At 52.9% G+C, this 17,989-nt stretch overlaps 7 protein-coding genes across 7 annotated transcripts; 5 read left to right on the plus strand and 2 right to left on the minus strand.

Moving 5' to 3' along the window:
* Positions 1-1,667: 1,667 nt before the first annotated feature.
* Positions 1,668-5,975, plus strand: V2A60_010128 (uncharacterized protein; the record flags this gene model as incomplete). The annotated part of the gene is made up of 1 exon (XM_083261389.1): positions 1,668-5,975. One exon carries the CDS (start codon positions 1,668-1,670, stop codon positions 5,973-5,975), a length of 4,308 nt encoding a protein of 1,435 aa, XP_083117515.1.
* Positions 5,976-6,568: 593 nt separating this feature from the next.
* V2A60_010129 (CBP4-domain-containing protein) lies at positions 6,569-7,182 on the minus strand (the record flags this gene model as incomplete). The annotated part of the gene is made up of 3 exons (XM_083261390.1): positions 6,569-6,693; positions 6,816-7,018; positions 7,136-7,182. The coding sequence occupies 3 exons, from the start codon at positions 7,180-7,182 to the stop codon at positions 6,569-6,571; spliced, it is 375 nt and encodes a 124-aa protein (XP_083117516.1).
* Positions 7,183-7,694: 512 nt separating this feature from the next.
* On the minus strand, positions 7,695-10,473 carry V2A60_010130 (uncharacterized protein; the record flags this gene model as incomplete). Its single annotated transcript, XM_083261391.1, has 2 exons — positions 7,695-7,828; positions 7,881-10,473. 2 exons carry the CDS (start codon positions 10,471-10,473, stop codon positions 7,695-7,697), a joined length of 2,727 nt encoding a protein of 908 aa, XP_083117517.1.
* A 2,838-nt stretch (positions 10,474-13,311) lies between these two features.
* V2A60_010131 (uncharacterized protein) lies at positions 13,312-14,199 on the plus strand (the record flags this gene model as incomplete). The annotated part of the gene is made up of 1 exon (XM_083261392.1): positions 13,312-14,199. One exon carries the CDS (start codon positions 13,312-13,314, stop codon positions 14,197-14,199), a length of 888 nt encoding a protein of 295 aa, XP_083117518.1.
* A 134-nt stretch (positions 14,200-14,333) lies between these two features.
* V2A60_010132 (uncharacterized protein) lies at positions 14,334-14,639 on the plus strand (the record flags this gene model as incomplete). Its single annotated transcript, XM_083261393.1, has 1 exon — positions 14,334-14,639. The coding sequence occupies one exon, from the start codon at positions 14,334-14,336 to the stop codon at positions 14,637-14,639; it is 306 nt and encodes a 101-aa protein (XP_083117519.1).
* A 21-nt stretch (positions 14,640-14,660) lies between these two features.
* Positions 14,661-15,518, plus strand: V2A60_010133 (uncharacterized protein; the record flags this gene model as incomplete). Its single annotated transcript, XM_083261394.1, has 1 exon — positions 14,661-15,518. One exon carries the CDS (start codon positions 14,661-14,663, stop codon positions 15,516-15,518), a length of 858 nt encoding a protein of 285 aa, XP_083117520.1.
* A 1,838-nt stretch (positions 15,519-17,356) lies between these two features.
* Positions 17,357-17,794, plus strand: V2A60_010134 (uncharacterized protein; the record flags this gene model as incomplete). Its single annotated transcript, XM_083261395.1, has 1 exon — positions 17,357-17,794. One exon carries the CDS (start codon positions 17,357-17,359, stop codon positions 17,792-17,794), a length of 438 nt encoding a protein of 145 aa, XP_083117521.1.
* Positions 17,795-17,989: the final 195 nt, after the last annotated feature.

Here is a 17,989-nt window from a genome sequence, read left to right on the forward strand (position 1 = left end):
CTATGCTTATCCTACTTTCGCCCCCCGGCCGCTCTTTTGCGTGGCAATGGGTGCCAAGGTGCGTGCACGCGGAGGTTCGCCGTGGCAAGCAGGGTAAGCCCACCCAGCTCCGGGGGCTTCCAAGACAACCCAGGAGTCCGTGTTTCACGTCTAATCTCTGCATTGACCACTAGGGCCACTCAATGTTATTGCGTGCCCAGAAATAAGTCTGTACGTGGCAGGGCGCCAGCATTGACATGCCTATTTAGGTGAAGCATTCTTCTTTGCCCTCAACGCTCAGGTTGCTCAACGAATGTTCTCGTTTATAATAGACGAACATCATTTCCTGTCCAGCCGTATTCCAAGTCTGGTGTTGGTTTGATGCTCTCAGCTAGCCGTTTTGTCCAGATTGCAGGCATGCAGGTTGCACGATTGAGCAACTTTCTGCAGCCTTGCAGCCAGAGCGCCGGGTCTTGCGGATGTCCCCCCCTTCCCTCCCCCTACTTACCTACTGATACCCTGTGATGATGACAGGCTTCCCCGGCCAGCGCGTCTTTGGGTATTAATCTTTTCAGTTCTTTGTCTTGGGCCGGCAGTTGCCCCGTGTCAACGATAAGGTCTGCGGTCGGTGGGAGCTGAGCGACCCCGGGCCTGGGCCAGCGGTTCCCTACTGGTAGTACTACAATAGGCATGTCGGGAATGCTGTAAATTTTGGTTTCCTTTTTTACTTGTCGTATTGACGAAAAGTAAAAGACGGGACGGACGCCGGTAAATGGGGAGGGCCACTGTCTCGCGTCTTCCCGCAGCTGTCGCAGCACCTCCGTGCAGCACACTCTTTTGCCAACCCATCTCCAAGTAACCCAAGCAGCCATCAGGCCAGGGCAAGCAGGCACCGAGTATGCATATTTGCCCTCTTGTCTGCGGCACAGGGGTGACGGGGCTTTTGTAAATTGAACGGACAGTGACATTTCTCTAGAGGCGTCGCCAGGGCCCTCTGCCGCCCCCCTCGTCGACACAGCGTAGCATCGCGCATTCGAGTCCTGCATTAGTGGCCCCCCTAGCCTGTCAATCGCCTTCCCAACCGGGTGAGTCTATTTTGTGTGTCTCGCAATCTTGCGCTCGGCAGGTTTCGCTAGCATGCTGGCCACTGATGATAGCTGTGATTTGCGTGTGTACGGAGTACTGAGCACGGCGTAGGCGTTTGCTGGAGATGCAACACTGTTGGTGGTGGCAGTGCCCTGGCCGCTCCCGCCATGTCGCTGTGCCGTTTGTCGTGTGTTGTCGGCTGCCCACTCTAAATCCTCACAATCCCAGACTGACCGAGCTTCCTCCTCCAGAGTACCCAAGTTAAGTAAGGTACTTACCTAATGGCCCTGGGACCCTCTCGCCAGCCCTCCCGCCCCCGAACCTTTAACTCGTCTTCATGGGGACGGGACCCCAAACAAAAACGCCCCCCGATCTCCTCTACTTTTCACATCTCCTCCACACTTTTGAATCTCCGCCAAACTTTTTCTTCTTGGCTTTCTTTTCCCTCTCCCAATTGTCCTCGCTTGCTCCCGTCTCCTGACACCCACGCCACTTGAGCAACCAACCCACACCGCCAACAACGTCCTCAACCGCTCTCTTCGGCAACCAGATAGATGCCTCTCGACGACACTCGCTTCTCCCATGGTTAATTGATGGAGAGCATGGATGTCTTTGCCCGCGCGGCGGTCGGTGATGGTGACGGTTCTTTCGGTCCGACGCTCAAGGGCTTCTTCGACTTCACACTGTCCTTTGAACACTCCATCCTCTCCATCCTGCCAACATCCGTCTTCATCGCCCTCACGCCACTCCACGTAAGCCACCTTTGGCGTCGTCAGCCCTGCGTCAAACCAGGGATACTGCTCTGGCTCAAGATGCTCAGCACATTGCTGCTTCTCTCGTGTCAGGTCGCCAGCCTAGCCCTCTGGGCCGTTGCTTCCGTTCCCCGACATGACTTGGCTGTTGCCTCTGCCGCAATCACTTGTGTTGGCTGTGTATTCGTCTTCTTCCTTTTATACGCCGAGCACATTTATTCATACCGACCCTCGACATTGCTCAGCGTCTATCTAACCCTCATGATCCTGTTTGATATTGCCAAGACGAGGTCTTATTTTCTCCGCGCCGATCTCAGTGCCATTGCCGGTCTTTCTGCCGCAGTTGTCGTTGTCGAGTTGGTCCTGCTGTTGCTGCAAGAAGTCTCGAAACGCCGTCTCCTTACCACCCGAAACTCCGGGCCCCGCATCAGCAGTGAAGCCCTCAGTGGTTTTTGGGGCCGAGCCCTCTTCCTTTGGGTCAACACGACTCTCAAGCTGGGCTTCCGTTCCATCCTGCGTGTCGAAGACCTCAAGGATCTCGGTCCCGAATTCAGCTCGGAGCGCCTCTACGCCGACTTTGAACCTCATTGGCAAGCCGCGAGTCCAACCTCGAATCACTCCCTCGCTAGCGCTCTCTTCCGCACCCTCTATCCCGAATTCTTACGAGTCGTCGTCCCCCGCCTTTGCTTCCTCGGATTCACCTTTGCCCAACCATGGCTCATCATGTGCATCATTGACACCGTCGTCGGTGGCAGTGTGAGCTCCGACATCTCTGGCGGCCTCATCGGTGCCACCGCTTTGGTTTATATTGGCATTTCCATAAGCAGAGGATATTACAACCATCACGCCTACCGGTCCGCCACCTTAACCCGTGGTATACTGGTCACCGCCATTTTGCACAAGGCACTCAGGCTTACCCACGTTCAGCTCAAGAAGTCGGCCGCGCTGACCCTCATGACTGCCGATATCGAAACCTTAACATTTACCATCACAACATTTCACGACCTGTGGGCTAGCGCTTTTGAGTTGGGTCTCGCCATTTTTATGCTGGCAAAGATCATTGGTGGCGCGTGCTTCTTTGTTCTCATTCCTGCCGTTCTCTCTGCCATCGTCTCGTCCTACTACACCAAGAAACTCGGCGTCGCACGCAGGACTTGGAACGAAAAGATCGAAAAAAGAGTCGCCGAGACCAAGGATGTCATTACCCAACTCAAGGCCATCAAGATGAGCGGCCTGGCTCCATTCTCCTCTGACCACATCACAGCTCTTCGCGAAGATGAGATCAAGACCTCGCTCCCTGAGCGTAGTGTTCGTGTTGGCCTGCTCTCTGCCGGTGCCTTGTCTGATGCCATCACCCCGGTCCTTGTCGTCGCTGGAGCTCTGTTTTGGACCAGAGACACACACAAGCTCACAACTGCACAGTTTTTTACAGTCCTAGCACTCGTTGCAGTCGTTGTCAGTCCAATGACACACCTCCTTACCTACGTCCCGTTCGCAGTTGCTGGCTATGCTGGGTTGACTCGTATTCAGGCATTCCTTCGCCTAGATGAACGTCTCGATACTCGCCAGAACGGAAATGGCCCGCCTGAAGGCTCGCCTATGGATATGGTGATGATGCAGGCTGAGAATATCCGGAAAGCCCGCGAGATGGCTGAAAAGGGGCCCAGTCCTTTTGCCATTGAGCTCGTTCATGTCACCATTAACCGACTCGAAAATGCCGCTGTTCCCCTCATCGACGACATCAGCATCCAGTTCCGCACAGGCCAAATTTCCATGCTCGTAGGACCTGTTGGCGCTGGCAAGTCTACCCTGTGTAGGACTATCTTGGGCGAGCAAAAGATTGACGCCGGCTTTGTCCTCATGGGAGGCATACGAATCGCCTACTGCGATCAGTCGCCATGGCTCCAAAACATGTGCATCCGCGACTGCGTTATTGCGCACTGCGAGTATATTCTTCCCTGGTACAGATCTGTCATCTGGGCTTGTGCCCTGGAAGAAGACCTAGAGCAGCTTCCGGATGGAGACAAGACCATGGTCGGTAGCGGCGGTGGCCTCATCAGTGGCGGTCAGAAACAACGCGTCGCATTGGCAAGAGCAATTTACTCCCGCGCCCCCGTCATCGTTCTGGATGACGTTTTCAGTGCGTTGGATTCAGACACAGCCGAGGTCATTCTCGCCCGTCTTCTTGGTGAAAATGGCCTACTCATCCAGACTGGCACGACTGTCATTATGACTACCAACATTCGTGAGCATCTTCCTCTCGCGCAGACCGTCTACGCTCTAGACGGCAAAGGCCATGTGAAGCAGACGGTCAATAACTCCCCTGATCTCATACGGAAGGAGTATTTGGTGAGCAGCTCTCAGGCTCAGGCCTCCAAAGAAGCAGAACCCTTTGTCCCCAAACCAGCACCAGAACCTTCAAAGGATCAAGCGTACGAGCGCCAACATGGTGACTTTTCTCTGTACATGTATTACTTCCGGTCCAGTGGAGTTGGTATGATTATTGTTTGGGTCCTGTCCATATCATTTGCTGCCGTAATCAGGGCGCTGCCTCAGATCTATGCCAGCTTGTGGATGGATCAAGATCCACAGAACATGAACTGGTTCTATGGCTATGCTGCGTTGGCAGTCGGCACTGCCATAACTCTAGCGGTTAGTTTGTTCTACTACTATTACAAAGTAGTGCCCAAGTCATCACGTGTCTTGCACAAGCAGCTGCTGCAGACGACGATGAAGGCCCAGCTCCCATTCATCACCAAAACCGAAAGCGGTGTTCTCGTCAGCAAGTTCTCTCAAGATGTCGGTTTCTTGTCACAACAACTGCCCCAGCATTTTCTCGAGTTCACCTACACATTGGTTGCTTGCCTGGTCAGCATCGGTGTCATCGTCTCCGGCGCAAGCTACGCTGCCATTGCGGTACCGGCGCTGCTCATTTTCCTATGGCAAATGCAGAGCTTCTACCTACGCACGTCTCGACAAATTCGTCACATGGACCTCGAGGCCAAGTCGCCACTCTATACGCTCTTCCAGGATGTCGGAGACGGCATCATGCACATCCGCGCGTTTCAATGGGAGTCGGATATCACGTGGCAGGGATATGGCCTGCTGGACTACTCGCAGCGTCCCTACTACTACTTGTACGCCATCCAGCGCTGGCTCGCCCTCGTCATGGACTTGACTGTGGCTGGCGTAGCCGTGCTCCTGGTCGGCCTCGCTGTGAACCTACCCGACAAAACCAGCGGAGGTGCCATTGGCCTGTCTCTGGTGACACTCATCAACCTGAGTGAGAGCATGTCGTATCTTGTCAAAGATTGGTCGAATCTGGAAACATCGCTGGGTGCCATGGCTCGAGTACGAGAGTTCAATAAGCTGACGCCACTCGAAGCCGAGCCCGTCCTCAAACCCGGCGAGGAGCTGCCGGATAATTGGCCGTCACTGGGCCGTGTTGACCTCACAAGTGTGACGGCCAAGTATGATCCGCTAGACATGGATGCTCGCCCCGTGCTGAAGAACATGTCGCTTATTGTCCAGCCACGCGAAAAGGTTGCCATTATCGGACGTACAGGAAGTGGCAAATCATCTCTTCTTCTTGCGCTGCTCAGGTTCTTGGACTACAGCGGCACTATACGGATCGATGGGCGCGACGTGCGGAGCATCCCGCCCGAGGTGCTACGCTCCCGCATCGTTACCGTGTCGCAGGACGACGTGGAGCTTTCGGCCTCGATCCGGGTCAACCTGAACCCGTACGAGTTGGGCAACGCTGGTGACCGTATCAGCGACGATGTGATGATTGACTACTTGACGCGGGTCAAGCTGTGGCCGCTAATCCAGGCGCACGGGGGGCTCAACGTGCAGCTGCGCGACCTCGAGTTCTCCAAGGGCCAGAAGCAGCTGCTGTGCATCGCGCGCGCGATGCTCCGCCGTCAGCACACATCGGCCAGCCTGGTCCTGGTGGACGAGGCGACGAGCAACGTGGACGAGGAGACGGACGAGGAAATCCAGGCCGAGATTGCGGCGGCGTTTGCGGACTGCACTGTGCTCACGGTGACGCACAGGATGAGTGCGGTGGACCACGCCGATGTCATTGTAGAGATGGATAATGGAAACCTGAACAGGGTCATTACGCGTCGCGCACCGCGCGATGACGAGGCGTTTTAATGGGAGGTGGTGGTTTTTGTTTCTAGTTTTTGCATAACGACATTTAGGATTAGTTTACACATTGAGCGTTTGTCATATTATCGATACCAATTTGAGCTGCATACGACGCCATTAATCGTTACCGCATGAATACGTGAAGGATGATATGTGAAGCCAAGTGACTGTTTAAGGGTGCTTTGTAAAGTGATTATGGCGCTTGTGTTGGGTAACCTGGTTTTTATTTCCTCCCCTACTTGAGCGTAGCCCTGGCCAAGAGAAACGGAAAAAGAATAAACGCACATGAATGAAGCAAGTGTGTAATTGCAGAACATCATCATGGTAGTTGGTACAAGAAAAAAAAAAGTACAAGATTCGTTGCTGATATACACAGGCGCAGAGACGCACGTAAAAAGGTTCCTTGCCTCCTCTGCTTGCCTCTTCTTCTCGGGGCAACGTCTGTCCCCTCCCCTCCTTGGCGTCAGTCCCCCATTACAAAGTTTTGTCAAAATCCCCCGGGCCGTGATTTACTTGTTTTGTGTATGCACGTTGTGCGTGTGTGTTGGGACCTGGCCTCTTTGCTCTCTCTCTCTGTCTCTCTCTCTCTCTCTCCTCCCTTACTTGAGTCCGGCCTCCTTGCGCATCGCCTCCCGCCTGGCCTCGGCCTCTCTCGCTAGTTCTCTCGTCGACTTGATCTCTTGACGTTTTTGGTTTTCTTCCTCTTCCTTGATAACTGCCCAGACTGTATGTGTTGTGTGCGTGGAACAATTTTTTCCCCATGTCAGCAAAAAATCTTGACTCTCTCTCTCAGGTGGGAGGAGAAGAAGGGCTGGGAGCACAAGAGGAACAAAAAAAAAAACGTACTCGGCTTGTCGGATTTTGAATACTGCTTGAGCTTCGTCACAAACTCGTTAAACTCGGCCTCGCGGTCCGCGCGCCCCTCGATGCTCTTGCGCAGCAGGTCCGGGTTGTACCGCGACCGCAGCTCCTCCTCGGTCGGCACGACCCAGTACGTCAGCGCCGGGCCGCCCACGCTCACGCCGATGCCTCTGTTTGTCGTACGCGCCCTGCCCGTCAGCCTATTTTGCCTTGCTCTGTTCCAATTCTTCTCCAATGTCTTTCCCTCTCCCCCGTCCGTCCTTGAACCTTCTCCGCCCGTCCGTGTGTGTATGTGTGTGACTCACGCTATAATAACCTTGGCCCAGAGCCCCCAATTGGTCGGCTTCGCCATGACTTGGGATTTGGGGGTGGCTGCCTCTTCTTTTTCTTTCTTCTTGGTCGTGAGTTGACGCGCCTGGGTGTTGTAGAGTCGGCTGCAATCACGTTTCGGTAGTCGCTTCGGGGAGCCTGGCAAAAAAAAAAGGCTTGGATTATGCGTAGTTGCTCTCGTAGAGTGATAGTTGTGGCTGGTCTTGGTTTGCACGATTGTGACGTGATGCTCGTGGTTGAATCTATCCTGCAGCCGATTCTGCCGTGCCAGTTTGGGAAGGCGGTCTGTCGCAACACCATCAACACCATCATCGATACATAACATACTCACGCAGTACTCAGGATTACGCAAGCAGAAACGCGGTGCATGTTATAATGACTACAAATCTACCGCTTATGATACAAATAATTATACATGATATCGTCAAAGCAACCCACTTCCGATGCAGTCGCTTGCCCTCGTATGCTATCCTTTTTATATCCAACGCTTTCCAGCGTCCCATGAGTCTAACCATGCAACATTATAATCATCTGTTACATTATCGTGCAATCTCCTTCTTGTCTCTCAATACGGCTCCGCGAGATACGCTCTCTGGGCCGCGGCGCCCCTGCTTTGCCAACCCTCTTTAATTCCTCGAGCCTCTCTCGCGCCTTGGGGAAATCTTGAGCTATGGCTTGTTAGCAAGTCTCTCTTATTTCAGACGCGTGCACTGTACGTACCCGCAGCTCGCCAATACCATCTCTTGGCATCTTCCAAGTTTGGCGGGATGCCAATGCCCACCTCCGTAAAGTAGCCCATGGCAAACTCCGCCTTGGCCATGCCAGCTGTGGCCGCCTTGCGTGCCCACAAATAGGCCTCTGTATCGCTCTGATTCAAGACTCCTTCGCTTCCCGTGAGATACCATCCGCTGAGTGCAAGCTCAGCCTGGTGTTCCTCTTGCATGGCAGCTCGAGAGTACCAAACAATCGACAGCCGCGGGTCAACGGGGCATCCAAGGAGTCCGTATTCGTACGCGCATCCCAGACGAAACTGCGAGAACTTGTATCCAAGCTCCGCTGCCTGCTGGAACAGGCTCAGCGCGTACCCTTCGTCACGAATGAGCAAGTCATTAGGCTGTGCTGACTCGTATAGTAGACCGAGCTCATGAAGCGCATGCGGATTGTTCTCGTCTGCCTTGTCAGCGGCTCGCTTCAGCCATGAGACGGCCTCTCGCGGGTCCCTGCTCTGGCCCAGGAGTCCCTTGAGTGTCACCATACCCATCTTGTACATGGCTGGCGGGTCGCCCAGCATTGCGGCACGCTTATACCACTGGATTGCCTTGACCGGATCGCGCCGTGTGCCGCCACCTTCCTCGTGACCAATCTCGCAGCAGACTGCCGTACGATATGCAGCAGCGGCGTGCCCAAGCTTGGCTGCGGATTGGTACAGGGTGAATGCTTCCTTTGTGTCTGGTTCCCCGCTGTACAGACCTTTGCCGAGGCCGTCGGCCAATGTGAACATTGCCTCTACATTTTGATTGCTAGATAGCTTCTTCAGAATCTTGTGCGCATCCATCAAGTATCTATCTCTGGCTTTGGCGCGCGCGCGAGGGTCCGGAATCTGTGAGACAAGAGCATCGGCAGCCTCAATCAGTCGCTTTGCTAATCTTAATGCAGATTGTTGATCTGCGGGGTTCGTCCTAATGACCATTCTGAGCTGCTCCAGCTCTTGCATCGTCACGGGTGTTTCGGGCTCCTTATCCTGTGCCCTATCCAAGGATGCGGAGCTCGGGACAGGAGGCCCGGCGTGCTGCCTCACTTGCTGACGCATATCCTGCTGAACAGCGTGTTGCTGCTGGACCGGCCGAGGTATTCCACCATAATGCCGCACGGGAGGCGGCTTGCCATTGGGGTTGACGAGAGAATTGGCCATTTGTCCGGGCCGAACAGGTGTCGGGTGCGACGGCAGGCCTGGCATTGACGGTCTGGGTGGTGCTCCAGGCTCAGGTGCTTGCTCTGGCAGGTAGGGCGCGCGGCTAGACGCTGGTGGTGCACTAGGCCCTCTCGGAGGAACATCATCGTGGGAGATTGCTTGACCATATCCATGATTATAACCCTGATCGTAGCTCTGGTCGTAACTCTGATTGTAGCCTCGGTCGTAGCCCTGGTCATAGCTCTGGTCGTAGCCTTGGTCGTAGCCCTGGTCGTAGCCCTGATCATAGCCTTGTCCGTAGCCTTGCGTGGCTTGATGGTGTCTTTGGTCATATCCCTGCAAGCCCTGGTCAACGGTTCTGCCATAACCCTGGTCGTTTCTCTGGTCATAGCCCTGCATGCCCTGGTCATTTCTCTGGTCGTAGCTTTGATTACTCTTCTGGTTGTAGCCTTGCCTATCTCTTGGGTCAAATCCGTTGTGGGAGGGCATGGGCGGCACAGACGGGATATCACCAGCCATTTCGAAGACGGCCGATTGAGGTTGGCGCATCTCTGCCATGGACTTGGCATGACTCAGCTGAGGGATATGATGCGGTCCTCTATGCGGCTGCTCTTGTCGCGGTGCCTGGGGCTGGTCATACGAGCGTCTACCAGCATCCTGGCCAGACGCGACCATGTTCTGCACATTGCCGGCGTTTTGATTCGTGTTACGGTCTGGTTGATCATAGTAGCCGTCATACACGTCGGCCACGGGGCCGGCCGAGTTGCTTGAGACAACTGCCTCGTAGCCAGCGCCGTACGATATGTTGGATGACGCCGCCTGCTGCTGCTGCTGCTGCTGCTGCTGCTGCGGATACGCGCGTTGCGGTGTCGGCCTCATCCCCGATGCCGTAGCTGGTCGTTGCGGTACGGCCTGACCAGCAGGTCCACTGTACGGCAATGTTTCGGCTCGCTGATGAGAAGTCTGGGGTTGTCGGCCCGCATCTCGGAACGGAAGCGTCATGCTACGCCCGGGGGGGCCAAAGCCGGCCGCCGGAGGGCCTTGCCGAGGATTCGGCGCATCGGCGTAGTCTGCGTAGACATGATCCTGTTGTCGAGAAATTGGCGCGTCGTCATAGCTCCCATGACCGCGGCCCTGTGGCCGAGGGTTCGGCGCGGTGTTGTATTCTCCATAGGCAGCAGGATCCTGCTGTCTATTATCGGGATATCGTCGGAACTGCTCCCTTGGTGGGGGTTGCCTGGCGTTTACCGGCAGACCGTAGGAGTGGGAGCCAGAGGGCGGGATGCCTCGAGACTGTCCTCTAGGCGGGATATGTCTGGCTCTGTTGGCGGGTGACGCATAATTGCCTTGGTGTTCCCGGTTGTCGAGGCTAGGTCTGCCGTTGGGGCTGTTCATATCCATTGCAGCAGTGCCTGGCCTCGGAGCTTCGCTATAATAAACCAGCCTTTGGGCACGCCAACACCAGCATAACAATTCCGATCTGGAGGCTCTCGACAGCTCAAGACGTCTGTTGCAGACGCGAAAAAACTGGCGGGAGTGGGAGATTTGTGATTTCAGGATCAGAGATACTGTAGAAGCGTCAAGCTCGGGTATATTGCAATGTTGCGAGAGAAATATTCCTGGGCAAGGTGGGCATCCGTCGGCATGTACTGCTGGCTCAGGTGCTGGAGTGTCTTAGTCAGCCGTAAGGTACTGCAGTTTGTTTTGATGGAGATTTGGCTTTAATTTTTTCGTGACAGCGGCTGCGTTCGAAATGTTGCAAAGGTCTACACACTGTGGCGATTCCCCCAAAAAAAAACAATTTGTTATTATCTCTGCAGTATCTCCATCATGACGCAACTTACGGTGGTCTTTGGCGTCCGGAATGTGACGCGGTGTGTGTAGGGATATGGCGCCGTGTCAACGATGGTGGGGCGTGACCAGTTTCTGCCCGTCGCTAGCTACTGCGGTTCATTCAAGCCGTTTACTCTTAGCATTCTCCGTAATTACATAAAGTATTGTTAGTGCGGCAACTCATGTCCTCAATTGGTCGGGCGCCAACATTGCGCACAACTTTCTTTTTTAGTTTCCCCTTGCTGACACGGAGCTCTGCGACGTGACAGGGCCAGCGCCCCTTGCAGCCATGCCGCCGAGAGCACCAGCGCCAACACAAGACGACAGCATCTCAGCCCAACATCGGCTGGCTGCTTCCGAGCGAGTGCCCTGATGTATTGCTTGTATCAAGTTCGCCCGTCAGCGTCACAGAGCTATCGCCACGCACGGCCCCGCACTGGTTTCTGATGCGCCTGGCGTTATGCCTGCCCGAGCCTTGTGCTAGTTGGAGCAAGGGGGTTCACCCGAAACTGTCGCAGAAGTCGGTTGGATTACTGGTACTGGTAAGTAGACCACAAGCTGCTCATCTGCCCAAGAGCGCGTGCACCTACCTGCCGCGGAACCATGAACCTCGAATTTGTCGATCAGTTATTAGCGGCTGGGCGTAGCCTCGAGTGAGCTCACCAGAACCGATCTAGTCCAAGTTGGAACCTCTAAAGGATCCTGTTCTAATCTACTTTGGCAATTTGATTGGGAGCCGGAATCTGGGCACGGAGGAATTCTTTTCATGTGGAACCGGGCTCTTTGCGTACAAGGCGAAGGAGGCATCGCCGTTCCCCATGTCAGCCATCTTTCATGACGGGTTGGCATAAGCGCATACCGTCGCCGGAAGAGGCTTCATGACAAGACCCATCGCTGTTATAAAGTCCTATAGTGTAATGGCTACCATCTCCGTTGGTAATGTGCCGGGCCTTGTAGTGCCTGACGATTGCAAGTAGGCTGTAGCGAGATTTTGCATTGGTAGCGCGGCAAGGGTCGACACTCTCGATAACGATGGTCCGAGACTCGCCGAACGCCAATCTGTTGCTGGCAGCTTATAAGCCAGATACTTTGGATGTGCCGTAGAAGGGTCCGGCACTCTGTATTGAAAGACGACTTGGATTCCTTGGTCTGCGAACCAGCCGAACCGGTCGCAGACCCGATGCACTAGTCGCATGCTGGGGAATGCTTTAAATAGGAATGCATATGGGTCAACATTCAGAATCTCGACTGCATTAAAAATCTGTCTAAGCGTCTTCTGCTTTTCGACTGGAAACGTTAACACAAAGACGACCCCCGTGGATGACAGAATGGCGCGGACCAGGACAAAGACATGGACGGAAATGAGACGAGGCTTGCAAGGCTCAGTTCGTAAGCCTATGACGGACTCGGATCAGAACTGATCGAAAAGTTGCCAGTCTTGATACAAAGCTACCTTAACAACGACTACTACGAGTACTTGCGCACATGAAGCTTAGTTCAAGGCAACACTGGATGGGCTGTCGTTATCGGACCGCTGCCTGGGCGCTTTCACTACCTCTCTTGCTTTGAAAAGTTACTATGATCCACTGTATCGCGTGCGTAAAGACGATTCGTGGTTTGCAGAGGTAGGTATGAAAATCGTGGCGGTCTGAGTAGTGATGGGGTATGACTGCGGAAACCATTTTTTGGATGCGTCTGAACCCTGCTTCTCGGCAGCTATTGCACTAAAAATCGACAGAGCTCCCTTTTTAAAACCCCAGAAAAATACCGCTTTAAGATGGTTGATTACACTGTAATATGTATACAATGAATTTTATCTCATCTATCTACATATTTAAAAAAAGTATTTTAAGCTGAATCTTAAATTTCACTAGCCCTACAATGTATGAGTAGAAATCTTGTCGTAACATATATATATATATATATATATATATAAAGGATTTCTTTTATCTTATAGAAATATCAGTAAAAGTGGTGTTTAGAAGTGGATCTCCAATGTACGGTGGGGTGGCACTTGGAGAGGACAGAGAACATGACCCTCAACTACTCATTCCACGTTCGTCTAAGTGCCAGCGACTTCGCCGTAATGCAGTCTAGACGGGATTTCCATTTCATTCTTTCGATCCGGCCCACAATCTCGACGATGATGATTTCGACAATGATATTCTCAACGCAATAGACTGGTCCAACCCCGCTGCTTTTCTCAAAGCGGCGGGAGGCTTTGTGCCCAGGATGCCCACCCCTCAAGAGGTTCGACGCGAGAGCTAGGAAAGGTCTCGCGGCATCTTCGCTAGCCATGATACACTGAATAAGATACTGGAGCGACATGAGGCCACGATACAGAAGAGATGGTCCAAGAAGACAAGGCAGCAGAGGCTGCAAATTGTCCTCAAAGCCTGGCCAAACATGCCGTCGTCCCACCGCCCAGACTTCGAGGCTCTGCGAAACGAGCCAGGTGAGCAGAGAGCGAAAGGTACCAGGTACAGAGACCACTTCATGTGGCCATGTATCAACCAGGAGGATCTCTCGCAGCCAAAAGTGCTGCCATTGTTCCTCAACGCTCGAGGTCGGCATCCTCCCCCAGCGTTTGCGGCGGCCGACATCGATTCGGTGCATCTTGGCTTGGTATGCAAAGCATTGCGTCCCATATTTCTCAACGAGCATGTCATGATTCTCCACGGCGCTACTCCAGTAGAGGAATATGGGAAATTAGTTGCGTGGAGTGATCATCCTGACGCGTTTGAATGGATGCACACGCGGAAGCAATTCCTCCCTGGAGAAGGACTCGTTATTCTCGAACTGCAAGCTCGTCTTCTGAAATTTCTGGTTGACTGCTGCCATGATATTCTCCACGAGATTCCGATGAATGATTTGACTAGCGAAAAATATGTCATTCGCCCGGAGCCTTCCCTCAAGATAGATAACGAGGCATCCGGGTTTGCATCTCTAGCGGTAATGGCTGCAGAAGCACCTTATAGACTGCCAGAAAGGCTTGATCTAGCAAGGCTCAAGTCGCTTCTTGAGGCTAAAATGTCGGCAGCAGAGGACCACGTGTGGGCACTCCGCGAGGATCCCACATACTTTTTGCACGAATTCCTCGAGGTCAAGGACCACCGACAAGAGATGCTAAAGGACACACAGGGAAAAAAACACCCTGTACATAATAAATTGAGGGAACATCGTCTCTGGGCCCGAGTCACTGCAGGCACCTTGATTGATGCCTACCTCAGCCTCGAGACGTTCACCGAACTTCATCGACAAGCAGAGCATTTGCAAAGGCTAAAGACAAAATAAGAAAAAAATATTTTCCCCGAAAAAGCATTTACCAGAAGAGTACATGATAGCGTTACTACGCTTTCGATGCTCCTGGAGCAAACCGCGAAGAACCCCATTGACAGGCTCAGGACGGTAGTTGTCGCATCGCCCCCATGCGCAAGTTCTTTGTCCGCGTGCCGCCAACTGATCCCAATTCAACCAAGATGTCTGTCATCCAGAGGGATGGGGTCAATATGAGCCAGGTCGAGCAGAATCTGCTCTGGCTTCTACGGACTTTGTGGGAAGACGGGTTTGAACTTTTCCTTGTCGGCGTACCTCACATCATGGATGAAATTGAGCGTGTAATGCAGTCAAACCCCGAAGCGGACGCGTTGATATCGTCACACGTCGTCAACATCATTGGCGATTTATCCATCATAGCCCAGTGCTCGCGAGAGCTAGAGCTCTACCAGCCATAGACCAAGACATTCGGCTCAGCAATGGTTGACCACTTGGATACTTTGAAAGCCAAGTACTCGGAGTGGGGAGAACCATGGGCACGGGTTTCTAAATTTCTCAAGAAACAGAATATGACTGACGTTGGGAGACTCGCAGAGCCCTCTGGTGGTAAGTTTGCTTACCCCGTTGGCAAACGTCGGACGAGAGAGACGGTGAAGGCGTTGTGGAGTGCAGAGCTTCACCTGGACGCCGTGTGGACAAAGATTGACGAGCAAGTGCGTTGTCAAGCTCCGGCTCTCCAAGGCACGGCCGTGTATCGCTTTCTCTCGAAGCCACGCATGCTGCGCAGAACTGCAGAGTGGGTGGAAATCGCGCCGGCGCCGACGAGTGATCAGAAGGCTATGGAGCGTGACCTCGATGCTCTAATCCTCCCGCTTTCAAATGTTTTTTTGAATCACTCTGAGGAAAAATCACAAGCATTCAAGACTCAACCGAAAATCAAGACCAAGACCAGGGGCGTCCCATCTGTAGCACCTGCTGCGACGCATGAGGCTCCGGAACCTGAGGACCCCGACCCGCAACCAACATTTCGCGTCGATGCTCGAACGCTCAAAGTATTTCGTACCATATTCTACGATCCTGATGTGACGTCTACGCCCGGCTCCGTCATCTGGATTGACTTTCTCCACGCCATGGTATCCACAGGTTTCCGAGCGGAGAAGCTCTATGGCTCTGTCTGGCACTTTTCGCCCACCAAGTTGGATGTGGAGCGGAGTATTCACTTCCATGAGCCTCATCCCAAGGGTAAGCTGTCGTTTGAGGTAGCCAGACGGTATGGGAGAAGACTGACGAGAGCGTATGGCTGGTCTGGAAGTATGTTCATCTTGAGGGACAAGTGATTGGTGTGCGCTTTGTAGACTTTTGTAGTGTTGCCAGATGCGCGAATACTGTGCGTCATCTCCGTCAAAAGCACGGTCTTGGACCTGTTGGGGGAGTACCACCAATTCCTCGAGGTAGATTGTCGACGCGCAATGGCGTGCAACAGTGTTGGGCATTTAGTAGCGCCAAGCTTGGTACTCTGGCGTTGCAACCTTTGGGGCTGTGATGATGCATCTACGGGAGAATTGGATTACGTAGAGCGATGTGAAACCGACTGGATATTTAGACTCTGTTGCAAAGTTTGACTCGATTCCCACTGGAATCCTTCAGACCTTTGGGAGGTCAACCCGTGCAGTCAGATCGTGATGTGGGGTCGACGATCAAACCTAGACGCGGCCAATCGCGAGAAGTAGACATGACCCCCCTTCAGCCCGACTCTGTTCTACTCAGTATACTTGTTGAGCCCATGTAGCATGAATAATCTGCCGTAGACCACGGAGAGCCGCCGGAGCGCGCGACTAGTTTCGCTGGTCTTTAGTCGCGCACTCACCTGTCCGTAAAACTCTCCATCGATTTAGTAGCGAATCCCTGAAGATATTTCGCCGAGCTCTTTTGCAAAAAAAGAAAAGGAAAGCAATTCCGAAGATGTTTTCGAAGCGGTATCGAATAGATTGGATTCATCGTCTGTTTCACTGTGTAGCTTCGACGTTGGTCTTTGTTGTGTTACATGGCCCGAGTATTTGACATGCAAGGAGAAATACAAGCAAAAAGAAAAAAAAACCGAAAGAAGAAAAAAAACGAAATTTTCCATGGGAGAACCAGATGCCATGGGAGAACCAGATGCTTGGGTCTTGGACGACTACATCACTGTAGGGCCAGAGGGCGAGTTTGCAAAGATGACCAACTATTAGTACATGAATTCAGACTACAAGTAGGTTAGAAGAGGCATATCCACTAGTAAATTACATGGCAGAGGTACCTCGTTATACTTGATGATTTCTCTAATACAAGTAGTCTACTATCCTTGATACCTTGGGTGACTAGAATAACCTCTTTATACTCTTTTTGTGATAGTAATGGTGTAGTAGAATGCTAGCCTCTTATTAGCCGAGGACAGGATAAAAGTAGAACCTGTGCTTGATAAGGAAAAGTTTTGTGCCAGATTTTAAAATCCATGTGTTTAATTGTTAGCTCCCGTACATTTTTGGGGTTCACGTGGATGTGACATCAACGACGACCAGGTCCAGCAGACAGAGAACCGCAATCAAGAACGCAGCAGGACGAGGTGTATTCTATCGCGTATGGCCGCATGTACCAAACGAGCAGCAGATTCACAATATATCCGGTCGAGTTTATACCCAAGAAAAGAGGCAAAAAAAAAAGAAAAGAAAAGAAACATGCAACAGACAATGTTTGCTGGTCGTCACTGCCTCAACTGCTCATCAGTTGGTCATTAGCTCGGAGCAAATGGGCAGCCGGTGACTCCAGTGTTGAGTCACTGGAAGTTGACGGCATCCTTCTTCCTCGACTGGTTAGATTTTCCTTTTCCAGACTACGCCAAGTCGATAAACATCACTACAAGTCAACTAGTTTGGGCCTGGGGAGGGGACTTGGAACGGGCACCTAGACCACCACGATAGGCACATGTTGGTGATTTGCCACAAACGTCGCTTCGCTAATTATACTTTTTTCGTGCACAAGCCAAAAAGTTCTTTTCATGAACCTTGTTTTCCTCCATTCATCCCAAGACTCTATCGTATATAAAGCACACACGGGCCCCCTTCAGCACCTCACCAGCGCGGCTCATAACACACACAGAAAACAACAACAACAACAACTTGTCCGCAAATCGCAAAACATGGAGAGCACATACGAAGACAAAATCAGGCTCGTTTTAGCCGCCATGACCGTCGTCCTGCAGCCGTGCGTCTGGCTCGAGTCCCTCTGCCTGCACCTCCTCGGCATCGACGACGGCACCGCCTTTCGCATGTTCCCCTCGCGCGACGCGCACCCCGAATTCCCCGCCATCCTTCCCAACGGCCTGGCCTTTATGCACATCCTCCTGATCCCGAACCTCGTGTGGATGGAAAGCGAGCCCGGGAGCGGCCTGCTGGTGGCCAGGCTGGTGTCGCCCCTGACGAGCCGGTGCAGTCGTCGCGTGCGCTGGCTGCTGATGCTGCCGCGGGTCTGGCTGTACCTGGCCCTGTTCAACTACCACTTTGTGTCTTTTCTGGAGGACCCGAGCCGGCTTTTTGGCATGTCTCTCAAGATTGGGTTCTCCATGTGGCTTCTGTGAGGGGATGTTGGCAGGTACTTTGAGCCTTACTCTACACGGGAGAGTTCGAATCGGGGGAAGCGGGATACTGTAACTTTATCATCCATCTGCATTTTCTTCAACTTGCCATAAAACATCTTTATTCATTCATCTCCCTCCAGTCATTGAAAAGAGGAGAGAACCGCACTTGGTCATTGGAAAATTCCGTATCTGACC

Source organism: Cordyceps javanica, chromosome 7 (assembly GCF_051103115.1).
Source record: "Cordyceps javanica chromosome 7, complete sequence".
Lineage (NCBI taxonomy): Eukaryota > Fungi > Ascomycota > Sordariomycetes > Hypocreales > Cordycipitaceae > Cordyceps > Cordyceps javanica.